Source organism: Leopardus geoffroyi, chromosome E3 (assembly GCF_018350155.1).
Source record: "Leopardus geoffroyi isolate Oge1 chromosome E3, O.geoffroyi_Oge1_pat1.0, whole genome shotgun sequence".
Lineage (NCBI taxonomy): Eukaryota > Metazoa > Chordata > Mammalia > Carnivora > Felidae > Leopardus > Leopardus geoffroyi.
In genome coordinates, this window is record NC_059340.1 from 32,829,080 (window position 1) to 32,845,619 (window position 16,540).

Consider the following 16,540-nt stretch of genomic DNA (forward strand, 5'->3'; position numbering starts at 1 on the left):
TCGGAGAGAGACCATTTCATTAGGGGCCCTGCTTGGAAGGTATGGATCTAGAAGAGAGAGGCTGAAGGTTAAGTGCGGCTAACTGGCTAACTGCATGCTGCCTAACCAAAAAACCAGCTGACCAACAGCCAAAAGACCCCCATCAAATGCAGACCCTGGGCCCACAGGCCAGGGCTGGAGCATAAGCCAGATGGCAGCTTCCCACTAGGCAGTTTCCTTTGGGGTCCCCCGGGCACCGGGCTCCCGGGTGCCACACATGAAGCGTCCAGCTTCCTCCCCAAACCTGCTCGATGGCCCATGTTCGCTGATTCTAGAAATGACCACCAGTGGCAGGGTCAGGGACCCGGGCATCACCTAGATTCCTCCTTTGGTGCTCCCTCCCGTCCAAACCAGGCAGGACTCCCTTCCCCCAGCCCTGCTCCTCTCCTTGTCTCCCCACCTTCGTAAATGGCCCCACACAGTTGCCCGACTGTCCCATTCACTCTATCAGCATGTCCTATTTCTAGTTTCCAAACATATCGTAAAACCTTCCAGTCTTCTCCATCTCTACAGCCAACATGCTGATTCAACCCACATTAGCCCTCACCTGGACGGGCGTGGCGGCTTCCTACTGGGCCTCCCACATCCCCTGCGGCAACCCTCTCCCTCACCCGCCTCGTCTACTTTCCACCCGGTAGCCAGACTGGTCTTCAAAGACGTCCATCTGATCATGTCACTCTTCTACTTAAAAGTCCTTTAGGGTTTCCCACTGCTCCTGGAATGAAATCTAAATTCCTTTTCATAGCCTTCAAGGCCCTCCGAGATCTGGTCGCCACCCGGCTGGTCAGTGCCTCGCTCTGCTTGGCCTCACTCTCTGCTCCTCGAACCTGCAAGCTCTCGCCTACATCACGGCTTTTGCACGCACTGTTCCCTTCACCTGGACCACACCTGCCCCGGATCCTGGCAGAGGGGACTTCTCGCCCTTCAGGCCTCCGCTGTCATATTCTTTCCTCAGGCCAGCGTCCCTTGACCCCCCTAGCTAGTAACCCCCGCACCACCACCACCACCACCACCACAGGTGCATTCTCTGTCACAACACGACCCGATTTCTTCTCATTCACTTGATGGAGGCTCATCAGATTGTTCCAGTGCCCAGAACGACGCCTCACACACAGGAAGTGTGTGGCACGTACCTGAGAGATGACGACAAAGCCCTTCGCCTTCACCTCCTCGACACTGCCCACACCTGCCCATTATCTCTCCATTCCGCCCGTCTTCTGGCTGAACTATGGTGAACTCTTTCTAAGGGGTGCACAGAGGTCAGATCAGTTCCCGGATGAACCCACCTTCAGCACCCCCCACCCCAGCCCATAGGATGCGGTTCACCGTCACTGCCCACCCACTGCCCGCAGACTGGCTCCAGCCCACCCCTTTCTCGGGGCGCCCTGCCCACCCTCGCCTGCTGCCCGCCCGCCTGATGAGCAGTCCTGGTCAGCCTGGAGTCTGTGGGCCCCCAGGCTGAGCACGCTGCCCGGCACACAGCTGTGCCCTAAGTAAGTAACTGAGTAACTTCAGGAACAAATTCTTCGTGACTGACAGTCTTTCAGAACCAAAGGAGATGTGAGACAAAGCGGTCACTTTCAAAAGAAGGTAAACACGGAAGCCATGTAGATTGTGCAACGCTTTCCTGCCTGAACAACCTTCGGAGTTCCCACTGCGTCAGAACACAATCAAAGCTCCTCACCGCCGTGTGTCCCCACTTGCCTGTCATATTGCCGTCACCTCCCACCCCTCTCGCCCTGCTCCCTCCACAGCAGCCACAGTCATGTCTGTGAAAGTATGTGTTTGGTTCACCACCGCATTCGCAACATTAACCACAGTGCCTGGCATCTAATAAATAAGGCTCCCGAGATCTCTGCTGGGAGTCTGAGGGAAGAAATAAATGAATAGCACCAGCAGGAAATGGAAGAAGGAATTAAATCCCCTCCATTATACACTTCCACTCTTTTAAGAAGAAATCCCCTTCGATGTCGAGGAGGAAGGGGAGAGGAGGAGCCTCAAGAAAGAAAGGGAGGCACCCCAGGCAGGACCTCGGTGGGGTGGTCCCTCCAGGGCCCAGCACTGGATGAGGGAGCCCCTCCCTCCCAGGTACACAGCTCCGGCTCCAGGAAGGAAGCCCGTCAGGAAAGCCAGCCACCAGAAAGACAAAGTGCCCCTTGGCCCCCTGGAGCCTGGCATCCCCACCCCCAAGACGACACCTCCCCTGCTGAGGCCCCGAGCTCGGGCTACCAGAAAGAGAAAGAGCAGCCCAGCGAAGCCGCCGCACGGCCAAGAGGCGATCAGTCAACACACTTTGGCTGAGTGCCAACCGGCTGCCAGCCATTAAGTTGGGTACCACGGTAGGCCATCGGGACAGACATGGTCTCTGCCTTTAAAGACCAGGCAGTCCAGAATGAAAGGGAGAATACAGAGAGAAAAAGAGACAGAAAAAGTGCCACAGGATCTCCATGGAAATTTAAAAAGGTCTGCTCCTCACAAGCCATTGTTAGCTGATGAAAAGACAAGTCACAGACTGGGAGGAAATCCTTGTGACACTCATCTGATAAAGGACCCAGAACATATATTATTAAAAAAAACCCAAAAACTCAAGTCTCAACAATTAAGAAAACGAACAACCCGTAAAAAAAATTTGAAATGATACTTTGCCAAAGAAGACACACAGAAAAGGGGCACCTGGGTGGCTCGGTTGGTTAGGTGTCCGACTTTGGCTCAGGTCATGATGTCATGGTTGTGTGAGTTCGAGCCCCGTGTCGAGATCTGTGTTCACAGCCCGGAGCCTGCTTCTGATTCTGTGTCTCTCTCTCTCTGCCCCTCCCCTGCTCACGCTCTGTCTCTGTCTCTCTCAAAAATAAACCTTAAAAACTTAAAAAAAAAAAAAAAAAAAAAAAAGAAGACACACAGAGTGGCAAATGAAGCACACAGAAAGAAAGTCATTATCATTAGGCATTAGGAAAATGCAAATTAAAATCATAATGAGACACTGCTACGTACCTATTAGAATGACAAAAATCAAAACGAGTGTCATACAAGTATTGGCAAGGATGTGAAGACCCGTCATACACTGGTGATGGAATGCCAATTATACAGCTACTTAGGGAAAAAATGTGCCAGTTTTTCTTAAAAACAAACAAACCTGGGGTGCCTGGGTGGCTCAGTCAGTTAAGTGTCTTGACTCTTGGTTTTGGCCCAGGTCACGATTTCAGAGATCCTGAGATGGAGTCCCACGTCGGGCTCTGTGCTGACATCATGGAGTCTGCTCGGGATTCTCTCTTTCCCTCTCTGCCCCTCCCCTAAGAATGCTCGCTCGCGCGCGCTCTCTCTCTCTCTCAAAATAAGTAAACGTTTAAAAACAAACTTAGACCAATTGTATGATTCAGTATTTACCCAAGAAAAAAGCAAATATATGTCCATAAAAGACTTGTACGTAAGTGTTCCTAGTACTTTACCCTTAAGAACTGGAAATAAGCCAAGTGCCCATTAACACACGAATGGATGAACGCACGGAGGCAAGCTACTCAGCAGTCAGAAGAAACGAACCGGCGACACACAGAGCGACGTGACGAATCTCAAAATAATCACACCCAATGAAAGAAGCCATACAAAATAAGAGTACCTACTGCATGATTTTATTTACGTAAAATTCTAGGCAGGACAAACTCATCTACGGTGACAAGGAACAACTCGGTGCTGCTTGGGGAGAGGGGTGAGAGTGGGCAGGGGGACGGTGACCAAGGGGCAAGAAGAGAGGTTTGGGGTGATGGATATGCACGCTGTCTTGATTGTGGTGATGGTTTCATGGGTGCAAACATAGGTCAGAACTTATCACAGCGTATACTCTCCGTATGTGCAGTTTATCGTACATCGATTAGACCACAATAAAGCTTTTTCAAGTGCCATGGCTTTCAGCCAGGCTGGGTTGGATTTAGCCTCCTGATTCAAGCAACTAGAAAACTAGGCAAAATACATAAAACAGTGATTACGACACACTGGACAGGACAAGCAGCAGCGCTGGAGGGTGACCCTGTGAGGGAGGAGACGAAGGCAGCGGGCCCAGGGACCGCTCCAGTTCACCGTCTGGAAAGAGTTTCCAGGCCTTGGCCCAGAAAGAGAAAATCCCAAGAAAGGCCACAGTCTCCCTCTGTCGAGAAGGCAGAGTTTGGAGCTCAGAGGGGCCAAGTGGCTGGAACCGAGAGGAGGGAGGACCAGAGAGCTGCAGACGGTCCATCTGAGGCGTCAGCTAAGTCCTGCTCTGTACATGCATGTGACGGAAGGGAAGGACTTTCTGGAACGCAGCAGGTGGAACGATCTGGGGCTCACACAACGCTGACAAGAGTTCATGTTCCCAGCGGCCAGTGTGGAAAGACCACCCAACTGTGGCCCACCGGGTATACTCTTCAGAAAGGGCCTCCCTCAGCAGTGGGGCCAAGCGAGCCTGAGACAAAAGGCTGTTCTGGACCAGCACCAGCAAAGCTTAAAAGCCTCCAAAGGATCAAACCAATTCCAAGTAACTTGATCATGACGCAGGAAATAAAAATCTCTAATAGAGACCAAACCAGGAGGAAAATCTCTAATAGAAACATAACTAGAATTTACACAGATGACACAACAGACAAGAATAAATAAAAGGGAGGTTATAAAATATTTTAAAGTGAATAAAATCAAACCACGTCTATCAAAATTTATTGCGCCTAAGCACACACCTAATGTAGTGCTTAGAGGGAAATTTATAGTATTAAACTCTCATCACAAAAGAAAAAAAAAGTTAAATATCTGGGAGTGGTATGGGAAGGGTATGACTGACAAGGAATAATAGCATGAGGGAAGTTTTGGTTGATGGAATTGTAATGAATCCTGATTATGGTGGTATTGACCAAACCCACACCTGTGCTACAATTCATACAACTACAAACAAAAAAGATTAATTTCAGTATATGTTAAATTCTTTCAAAAAAAGAAAAAAACTGATTAGCTTAAAAAATCAATGATCTCAGCGTCCATCTTAAGAAACTACAAAAAGAGGAGTAAATTAATCTGAAGTAAGCAGCTAACAGTAAGAAATAATGAACAGAAATTAATAAAACAGAAAACAGAAAAAGAGTACAGAAAAATCAATGAAACCAAAAGACAGTTCTTTGAGTATCCATAAAATTAGTATGAAATTGTTAAATCTTTAGCCAAACTGATCAGGAAAAAGAAAATGAAGACCTAAACTACCAATACCATGAATTAAAATGGGGACATTACTATAGATTCTACAGACATTGAAAGGCTAATAAAGGAACATAATGAACAAGGGTATACCAATAAATTTGACAATTTAGATGTAATGACAAATTCCTTGAAAGACACAAGCTATCAAAGTTCACTCAAGAAGAACAAATAAAGCTTCATTAGCCCTGTATCTACTGAAGAATCTGAGTAGCTAAAAATCTTCCCTCAAAGAAAACTCTAGGCCCAGACGGATTCACTCGTGGATTCTACCAAACAGTTAAGGAAGAAATCATACCAGTTCTATAAAAACTGTATACAATCCAGGAGTAGGAAAGGTTCTGAATTTATTCCATAAGGTAAACATAACTCTGAAAGCAAATAAAACAAGAGAATTATAAGAGACCATAAACAAATATCACTCTTGAACATAAATGCAAAATTCCTTAACAAAATTTTAGGTCAAATTCAGTAATGTATAAAATGTGCCTGCCACATTAGATGGGACTAATAAATCCCAAGTGAGTACCACCTGAAGGAATCAGAAAAAACTTCCTTGCAACTAGACCCTTGACAGGCAAGCAGAATCTCAACAGGTGGGGACACTGGGGTCGAGAAAATGGCAGGAGGAAACACAAACGAATGTAAGAAAGCAGAAGACTAGCCAGGAGCAGGTAGGCGTGCTGGCACTGACCGGGATGGCTGCCAGGCTTCCAGAGAAGCTCATTGCTCTGGGAACAGTCCCAGTCCCAGGGCCCTGGGGCCAAGTCTGTGCTATATGACCCTGACCCCCAGCCATGACTGAATGTTCCAGAGTTAGACACACCACCAAAAGCTGCAACAATCAGATCTCTTGCCCAAGAATGTGAAACCTGAATGGAAACAGACTCCCAACCTGGGATCTGCTGGGGCCAAATCACAATCTGCCTTGAGGAAGTCCCCAGAGCTGGTTGGTTCCTGCCCTTCCCCCTGTCTTTCAGCAACTGCTCGGATCCTGGGAGCTGGCCCAGGGGCCTTCCTATAGACTTTTCCTTTTACTGCTTTAAGTTAATGAGAAGTAGTTCCTGTCGCTTGTAACCAGAACTTTAAGGAGTTCAGGGAGTACCGTGTCAGTATCCCCAAGTTCTACCACTAGATAAAAATTTGCACCTAGAGCCAAAGGTCTGTGAAGGGAAGTCAGAGGAACCAGATCAAGTTGGAATGGTGGGTGCAGTCTGGATACTTAAAATGCCAGGAAGAGGAGGGAGGAGTTTAAGGGAGAGATGAAGGCACGAAGGGATTCTGAACGGGAGGGACACGGTCCGCACCGTGTCACAGAGGATCTCCGGGCAGTGCTATGGAGGACGGATTACGAAACGGCCATATGTTAGACCCGTACGGAGGCTGGGATAATGGCCACTGGAATGACGTGCCCAGACCTCTCTTGCCCTCGTGCCTCTGGCTCTCACCTGCAGCATCTAGCTTCGAGCCAGGCACCAAGCCACACTTGGTTAAATTCTGCTGATCAGACAGCTGAAGAGGGAGGACGGACAAAGGCTGACGACTAAATGCTAGATCAAAGGAGGGAAGGAGCTAAAGGTCATGGTAGTTTCAACCTGGTAGGCAATCTGAACCGAACCAGAAACGGCAGGAAGCGTGATGAGGTCAGGGTATACTTCAGGCAACGGCACACACTGTTCCAGGTGCCATTGAAACACCTGAGTAGGAGTCTCCAGCATTCAGTGGGCAGGAGCTCGGACTGCAGAGGGCACAGAAGTCAGGTGCCAGGGAGCGGTGGGCAGCACCTGGGCGGGAGTCGGTCAGTCTCATGGAGTTCTGCTTCCGCACAGAAAATGAGGGCTCCTGCATGCCACTCACCACGCCAGGGGCTGGAGGGGATCGCAGAAGCCACGGGAGCGAGCAAGATGGGAGGAAATGTCAGCAGGATTCCGAGCCTGCTGGGTGCCTCTTAGAGGTCTCTTGCCGGGTGCACAATGACTTACACATGACAAGAGCCATCACGGTGGGTCCTCTCCACGGTGGGAAAAGCCTGGAAGGAGTTTCGGTGCTGTTCAATAAGGGGATGATGGCAGAATAAATGATGCACAGACATGACGATCAAAAAGAACAAGGCAGTTCTCTAGGAACATGATGCGTGGATACATGACGATGTCAGAAAAACAGGGTATGGACAATTAGGGACACCTTATTTATGGTTCAGTGCGGGGCAGTCGTAGAAATAAAATCCTATACTCTCGTACTTGGGTCTGCATGGAGATCTCTAAAGAGACACGCAAGAAACTGCTAACACGAACTGCCTTGAAGAAGAGGGTGGAGGACAGAGATGGGAGGGGAGGCTTTTTTTTTTTTTTTATCATATATATTTTTGCCACTAGTCCACTTATTTATCAGGGTTAAAGATTTAAGAGTAAGTATTTACTATGTCGAGGGCTTCTTAAACGTTTCTAGGCATAGGCTGTCTTAGTAAAACCCACATCCACCTCCACACCTCCCAATTAGCTTATGAAAAACCTCCTAAAACGTCACCTGCTACAAAGTCTCCTCTACGCCAAGCCCAGCTCCTGGCAGAGGCCAGAAAGAATGTTCTTGATTTCTTTGCAGAGATTCTGATGTGGAGGTTTCAGAACCTACCGGTGTCAAGCCAGGTGGGGGGTACACCAGAGGCCGTCCCCAGCGAGGAAGCGAATGAATGAATCCTAACCAGATCTGTCAGTTCCACGGGACTCTGATCCTGACCACTCCACCTCAATGGGGGAAGCCAGAGAACCACACCTTTCTTCAGAAAGGAAACCTACAATTCCACCCAATCTGCCCAGAGTCTATTTTAGCCCTCAACCCAGAGCAAGAACTTCAGCTATTATAAATAGCAAAACCAAGATCACAATTTGACTGATTTCAGTTCTGATGTTAGGAAAAGAGGTCGGGTGCTCAGCCGGTTGTAAAAGCGAGGGGTCGAAAGAAAACCACAGTGTGAAGATAGTCATACCAGGTTAGACGCTCACTTGTACCCTTCCTCCCACCCGCCATATTGCCTGAGTAACCAATTCCTGTGGCTTTGGTCTGTGCAAAAGCACCTGAGAAATTCTGACGAGGCTCAAGAGAAGTTTCGGGGGAGTCTGCCAAAACCAGAAAGGGCATCCCTCAAGGAGAGCGGCTTTCTTTTTTTTGTTCCACGAGGCAGAGGAGGGGGATGCCAGGAAGGCGGGCGAGGTGAGAAGGCTTACCTTTGTTATGAGACATGGCATAGAGGAGGCAGAGCACAAACAGTGCGTGGTAGTCGTCGTCCGGGCTGTCCAGGGCGTGGTACACCATATCTAGGAAGGGTCTGGAAAAGAGGAGGGGCGCGCATGAGCCTCCTGGCGCACACGGTGACCACTTCTCTCCCACCAGCACGCGGCGAGCCCTCTGAGTGCCGCGGCCAACACCAGGCGTGGGGGACGGGCTCTGCCCGTGGGAAGCTATCTCCAGGGGAAAGTGAGAGAGGACCGGACCCCTTAGCACACAACAGTCATGCCCCAGCTGTTCGAGACAATGGGGGTAAACGACGCAAAGCCCTGCTCCTGGGGCACTCCCATGCCGGCGAACAGACGGACCACATCATCGCTGAGACGAGAAGGAGCGAAGGAAGAACAGGGAGCGGCGAGGGAGACAGACAACACCAGAAAGAGCACCAGCAAGTCCGAACAATTTCAGAACGTGGGCCCTGGAGCCAGACTGCCTGGGTTCCAATTCGGATTCAGCCTCTCCTGGCTGCAAACCCTTGGGTCAGCTACCTAAAACCTGTCCGTTTGCCCATCGGGAAAGTAGGGATTAAACCCTCACAGGGTTCCGGTGAGGGTTCAAGTGAAACCACGAAGGGCCTTGAACACAGGCCCGGGTGCTCAGTGCCAAGCGTCCTTGCGTGGAGCAGCTGACAGAGGATCCCTGTTTTGTGTTTTCCAAGGGCACTTTCTCCACGAGCTTGCTTTGGCAGGTGCTGGCCCAGCAATTTCTTGGACGGACTTTCTCTGACGGGCAAGAAGCGATGTGAGGTCTCAACTCTGATGCTAAGTGGAAATACCACAAACCGCACACCCCAAATGCTGCCCTTCCAGGGGAAGAGCCTGGTCTGGAGAGATAGAACAAGGATGTTCATCACAAGGATGATAGAACACGCACAGATATGGCCGCACAGGCAGGGGGCTCTGAACCTGTGACCAACGGTGGCCGCCTCTCCAGATGCCAGGCCGAAGCCAAGAAAACAGAGCACCTTGGTGAATGACGGAGCACACGTAGCTCCTAGAAGGTCACACAGCCACCGTCAACACCACTGTGTAGGGGGCAGTGAAGAGGTGTGGCAGACACACAGGGAGAGGCTTCACTGCCTAACCTTTCAGACTTAAAAAAAAAAAAAAAAAAAAAAAAAAAATCTGAATCCCATAAACATACCAGTGATTCAAAATATTTAACTGGAAAAGGCCAAAGAGAAAGGAGTGAAAATGTTCTTGTGGCAACATTTCACAGGAACACCGGACACTCAGAAATTGAAGGAAGAACCCTTTTTAGAAGGGGACAATTAGGTCCAGGCTGCTTCTCCAGGGCCCCAGACCTTCCCCGGCCCAGATCCGGCACCTTTCAGATGCCTGAATAGTTTTGCCATGTGCGGATTTGGGTTTCTGTAAGTTCCTGGCAATAACACTTCCAAACTTAAGAGCAGGATAAAACGTTTTCTTGTAAACCAGCCGCTCGGAATGTGGATTATATTTTCGTCTGGGAGCAATACACATAACCAAATGCCCAGGAACAGAGGGAGGGCCGGGGGGACATAACATCTTCTAGGAGATGAAGTGTCGTGTGGCCATTAGCATTGTGTTTGCTGAGAGTACAGCACAGTGAAAAAGATGCCTGGTGTTAGGTATTGGATGGAAAGAAAGAAGACAAGATGATAAATGGCAAAGTGTAAGTACTGGGGGCACGGAGGGCACAGTTCCCACTAAACGGGCAATGAAAAACGACTGGCAGGAAATAACCAGGACGTTAGTAACAGCTGCCTTCGAGACTGGCATCACGGAGACCTCTTCCCCTTCTTCATACGTTTTTTCAAAATGTTTTCACATTTTCTGAATGTGTATTACTTTTGTAATTTTTTTTAACTTTTTTTTTTTTTTTAAGAAAAGAAAAAAAAAAAACTTTTTTGAAACATTTTTCAGTTTCTCAGGCCTGTATTTAACCCCGAATGCAGACACAGGCCCACGATATACGAGGAGTAGGAGAACAGTTCCGCTTTGTACTCCGCTGTTTCTTCAGACAAGTGGGCCAATGTCAAGATGCGATTCATGTCAAGGAGAACAGTCCGCTCCCTCCCTCCCCCGGAGCGCCCTCCTCCCTGCTCAGTGCCCGGAACCGGGAGGGGAGAAGTCCGTGGCAGTGTTTCTGACAAGCAACAACTCGATACCTTTGCAAAGGAGAAGGCAACTATCGACCTGCTCCAGTCTCTCCTTGGATTGGGTCTCAGAGCAAAGCAGAGCCCTGACCCAAGGGTTCCCGCGGCCGCAAGCTTGCACGTGGGCCCAACTCGAGGCACCAGGCTCAGCTTCCATTACAAGCCACGTGGTAAAAGATGTCAGTTAAAGTCACGGAAAGTTACGAAACAATCTCAATCGACTCTAAGAAAACCCCTCTCTTCACTAAAAATCAGGAAAAAACAAAAACAGAAAGAAATCTCAACCGAACATTCAAAACATAACAATGTGGTCTGTTGCCTTTTTTTTTTTTTTTTTAAAGAATACATGCTTATTTTCTTTCGTTTAGCCAAGCTATACTATTACCATACTATGTCAAATATGTGTTCTGTTTCCATTTATTAGATCCTAAGGAACCCAACATATCCTGACAGTATTCACTTAAAACCAGCAGCTGATATTCTATCAAGCCGACGCTCCCCTGTTTGCTTAGGCGCACCCCCCCCCCAACTAGTCATTTGTGGTTTTTCCAATCATTCCTATCCTAACTAATGCTGTGCCAAGCAACTGAAGGTTGTTTTCCCGTCCCTTTCTGTGTTGAGAATGATTCCCTTCATTTTCAGAGCTCCAGGAGTTATGTTTTTTGCTGCCAAGCAAAATCAAAAAGGTCTCTGTGAGTTCCAACAACTGATAGCCTGCACCACACTCCAGGGTTTTTTGTTGAAACCAAAGTAAAAATGGCCCCCTTGTGCATCTGATAGAAATTAATCCTGTCTGTTAGATAACTGAAACATTTGCCAAGCCAAGGGATGTGGAGGAAAAAATTAGTGTGCTTCAACTCTCCGCTTCAAGCTGGACGAATAAAGAGGATGGTGTGTGTGTTTCAGCCGCTCCGGCCCAAGAGGCCAGGAAGGGAGTGCTCTGTAGGCTGACGTGCCGTGCGTTTATGAACCCTGAAGGAGGATCAGGTCAGTGCGGGGGTCAGCCCGGGGGGCCACCTGTTAAGGAAGTAACTGTGAAACGAAGAAGCCCTCGAAACAGTTCGCCGCACACTTTGAGAGCAAGCTTACACCCTGTCTCATTCTGGAAGGGGTGGTGCTGCAGCAAGTTTCCGGGAAATGTGGCACCTCTACGGTTTAAGAGGATTTCGCTGCCGCGGGCCATCAGTGAAATGAAAAATCAGGGGAAAAGTCGAAGGTGGACAGCAGCATTAAATCACGCTGGCTGAGCCACGAGGGCACGCCCCACAGGCGGCAGGGTAGCACGGCAGTGAACGAGGGAGCCAGGGAGATCCAAACGCGGCTCCCAAGGGGCTCCCTCCTGGGAGCGGCAGGGCACGGCCACGGGTGGCCCACACCCTTTAGGATAGGGCACAGCCCCAAAGCGCTTGGGGGGGTGGCGCCATGTCTCAGTCTTCCCCTTTCCAAGGGGTGAGCGCTACAGGGTTGAGTGGCAGCTTCGCTCCTGTGGCCTCTCGAGAGGGGCTGTGCCTGTGGTGGCCGGGGGGCTGGAGGAGCAGGGAGGAAGCAGGACGACTTTGCGGAGGAGAAGGCGCCACGCGGGTGGCGGGAAGAGGCCCCCGGTTACCTCTGGGGGGGCACCCTGGCCGAGGCAGCCCCCCTCATCGCTCAGCCTACGTCCTCGCCCCAGCAACGGAGCAGCACCCCCCACCCCGACTGGCAGGCGCCCCACCCGCAGCACCAGCCCGAGCGGGGGACGACGGGGCCGGCGGGCATCACCTGCTCCACTGCACACTTTCCAAGCCCGTGGCGGCGCTCTTCTCCTCGTCCGTGGTGTTCTGTTCCTGCACGGACGTGCTGGCCGCCAGCTCCGGGAGCTTGCTGCGCTCCATGATCACCATCTCTATCTCTAGGAGCAAACACAGAGACCGGGATGAGCCCAGACAGCTTCACGGACCTAGATTTACAGACACAGCCGGGCCACAGGCAAAACCCGAGGGGACGGCTCCTAACACGTCCAGCAAGGGCTCGACGACAGTGACGGGAACACCGGCAACGGGCCGGGGACAAATAAGACAGAGGCCAGAACCCCTCTCCCTTCTCATCCCGGCAATGCCAAGAAGCGTGACCCTGACTTTGACCCCCCCCCCAAAAAAAAGCACAAATTGCAGTAGCTTATTCAATGTCAAGGTGTTTTTTAAGATACTTCTTTTCCACTGATACCACACTTCCTTCCCAAAGGAGTGGAGGCAGCACAAGAAAAATGATACGTGGTTAATAAATCATAACCCGATTCACTGAGAATATTCTGAAACCGTTTACACTGTACAAAAGGCTCTGACGCGCCTGAAGCTTTTGTTTTCCTTTTCCCCCCGACAACTTCCAGAAGGCAGGGAGAGGTTAGAAACCTCACTGTATTTTTCCCAATTAAATAAGGGCAACTTGAAGCAACCGACTGAAGCATGGCGTCCGTTGTTTATTTTCCAAAAGAGGTATGAACCAGGAGAGGAAAACATCTTGAAGTAGAGATGGTTAGCTGTGGGCTGTAAGGTGTCCATGTCATGGGGGTCTTTGACATGAGGTGTGGACCTTCAAACAGCTGGTTCTTGGAACCCAGCGTTCAGGTCAACCCCCATCTTCAGGAGACGGAGGAGGGAAAGGACGCTGACGTGTGAACCTGCACCTGTTTCTTGAGGGGCGGGAGCGCGCCCAGGACTCTGGCGGCCCTTGCCAGCCGTGGTCTTTCCCTGGACCGGCACAAGGGCCTCCCACCTGGCCGCCGCCTCCCTTCACCCCCAGTTTGTTCTCCACACAGACTCAAGTTATTTCAAGTGGAAATTAGCTCATGTCGCCCTTCTGTTCAGAACTCTCCGCCGCCTTCCCATCACACTCGGGATGAAATCCAAACGCCTTCCACGGCGTCGAGGCCTCGCACGGCCTGGCCCCTGTCCACCTCTGACCTCACTGCCTGGCCTCCTCTGCCTCACGCCTCTCCGGCTGTGCTGACAGCTTCTTCCACTCTCTTGAGGGGCCCAAGCTTGTTTCTGCCCAGGATCGTTACACGGCTGCTTCCTCTGCCCGGGACACTTTCACCCCCGGTCTTCCCTACCCTGGCCTGACCCGATCACGTCCTTCGAGGCCCAGCTCCAATGCCACCAACCTCAGAGAGGTCTTCTCCGACACCCTCTACACCTGTTTGTCCTTTACCTCTTTATTATTATCTAAAATCCATATTTCGTTCATACTTCCTTAGTTCTTCCCTTCTGTCCACTTTCTGTTCCGGGATCCCATCTAGGGTACCAGGTTGTATCCAGTCACCACGTCCCCTTGGGCTCCTCCTGGCTGTGACCAAGTGTTTGACTTCCTTGCCTCTGGTGACCTTACAGCTTTGAGGAGACAGAACTGGTCAGGTATTTTGCGGAACGTCCTCCAACCTGGGTCTGGTGTTTTCTCATCACTGGACTAGGCTTGCAGGTTCCGGGAGGAAGCCCACGCAGGAGACGTGCCCTTCTCACCCCACTGCAGCGAGGGTACGGGCTGCCAACACAACGCCGTGTCCGCCTATGTGACGTCTACACCACCTGACGGAGCTGACGCTGGTCACACTTCCCCACCGGAGAGTTACCTGCCCTCCTCCTTCCACTCAACACTCCGTGCGAGTGAATCATTAAGCACAGCCCACAGCTGAGGAGGGGGAGTTACCACGTTCCAGCTCCTGGAGCAGGAGGTAGCATCCATCAATTATGTGGAATTCTTCTGCATGAAAGTGTCCCCTCCGCCCCGTCTCAATTTTACTTCTTGGCATTTGTAACTGCCGGGATTTTCTATGTTCTGTGTATCCATTTGCTTGCTTGCCGTCTGCCTTCCCCCACTCGAATGGGGGCTTCGTAAGAACAGCTGCCTTGTCTGTCTTGCTCTCTGCTGGGCCTCTGGGGTCGGGCCCAGGGCCTGCGACCACAGGGCAAGCGCTCAGTGACGGGACGGACAGGGGGACGAGGCTCTGGCTGCACACAGGGCCGGAAGCGACGCGCGCACGGCTGCCACAACATGGAGCAGGTGACCCAGAGCCGCACCCAGTCTGCCCTGAGCCTGCACCGTGTTCTCATGGGAGACATCCCGTGCCCACCACCCTCTGGGACCCCCTCGGGCACGGCTGCACCTGCCACGGTCCTCGGGCGTGGACGAGGGCATCCCCCACCGGTCCACATGGGCCCCGACCGCTAGCCCCTCCTTTTCAGTGTGGCCCGGAGTCAGACACTGCAGACCGGAGCCTCCCACGGGGCCACCCCCACCACAGACATGGGGGCCGACCCACGATTTTCAAGTGGTGTCCGGACAGTTTGTTTGCGTAGTTCTGTGTTTATTTTCACGTGCACGGGAAGAAAATTCTAACCACACAGAGAACCTGTTCTTTCACCGCGGCTATCACCACTTAAGAGGGGGCGAAATGTAAGGGGAAGAAAGGGAGTCGATTCACAGGGAGCTATCGAGTCAGCAGGAGTCCGAGCAGCCAGGGCCGCCACCAAGAGCAGGCGGCGGCACAGACTGGGGGCTGAGAACCACCGCGCCCTCCTGTGCCTGCGCCTTCCCCCCCACCAACCTCCCTCGGTGGCCTCCCAATGAGCCCCACCTCCCTGCTGTGGGGCAGACACCTTATATTTTTAATTATTCTCACCTTTAAAAAACCTGTCCCGTTTATGTTGTTTATAACATTAACACGGCAATACAAATACGTGCAACTTACAACAAACGGATCTGTGTTTGGAAGACGCGTGCTGAAATCGCAGATCTACTTGACTGTTCTGTGCACTTGATAGAGCATGCCAGCGAAAACATCTGAATACTAGCAGGCTGGCTGTGGTGCCAGCCTCTGGCTTCGACCCTGGGACCCGTGACACGCCTCCCGTACCGCTGCAAGCTCCTGTGCCTCCCAGCCCAGCTGACGAGGCAGAACTCAGCTCCAAGGACTCCCCGAGGTTACAGGGCCGAGCCCTAGCCCCTCACTCTAGAGAATACGCTGCTCTGACGTGGTAATTCCTTCTGGGTTGTTTCATTTCCCTGGACGCTGGGAACTCTGGAGCAGAGGAGCAGCGAAAGATAAGCCTGTCTCGTGCTCACCAAATTTAGTTAAGGAGTTGCACAATAATTTTGAATGACAATTCCCCACGGCACAGCACCACGATGAGCAGATGGGACCAGAGCCACTCCAGGTAAAGGGTGGGTGGGCTTCCAGACGTCTCTGACTATGGGTTCCCTCCTGCCCCTGAAGCTCCCTTCTGGAACTCTGTGGAGCTTCACACAGAAATGCTGAAAACCACTGGTTTGGTCCCGGGTACTGAACATAAGGAAACGGAACCCAGAAGCACAGTGACAATTAACACAGCTAGAAAGGCAGCAGCAGAAGCCAGGACTGCTGCCCTCTCGGCTCCCAGGTCGCGTCCTCGCGCGGGACCGGCCCACGAGGGCCTCTCCGCTCCACGCGCAACGATGGTTCCAAACTCTGGTTCTGTCACCCTGGCTCCCACAGCTGTCCCCAGCCTCCTGACCCTCCTGCAGCCAGCACAGCTGTGGAGCGAGCCGCTCGGCTGAGGTTAACTCTCTTGACGAATGTACCACAGTCCTTCCAACGCCAACACAGGTCCCCGCTCCTCCACTGCTGCTTTTTAACCATCTTATCCAGACAACCCCCAAAAGCTGTGATTCTTACCCAGGGTCTGTCAACTCCCTGCAACTGCATGCAAAATGCCAAGTGGGCGAAAGAGGGGTGGGTAATAGGTTTTTGGGGAGACGGTCTCTCCACATTCTCACCATTCTAAAATGGAATCTACATGGGGCGCCTGGGTGGCTCAGTCGGTTAAGCGTCTGACTTCGGCTCAGGTCACGATCTCTGGG

At 51.4% G+C, this 16,540-nt stretch overlaps 1 protein-coding gene across 16 annotated transcripts in view; it reads right to left on the bottom strand.

Moving 5' to 3' along the window:
* The window catches only part of CLEC16A (C-type lectin domain containing 16A), a 203,662-nt gene that overhangs the window by 125,531 nt on the left and 61,591 nt on the right, over positions 1-16,540 (bottom strand). For all 16 annotated transcript variants that reach the window (XM_045461252.1, XM_045461260.1, XM_045461254.1 and 13 more), the window contains 2 exons: positions 12,428-12,557; positions 8,472-8,572 (listed from right to left, as the gene is read on the bottom strand). In XM_045461252.1, the coding sequence (XP_045317208.1) occupies positions 8,472-8,572; positions 12,428-12,557 (231 nt within the window). The remainder of the gene's footprint in view (positions 1-8,471; positions 8,573-12,427; positions 12,558-16,540) is intronic.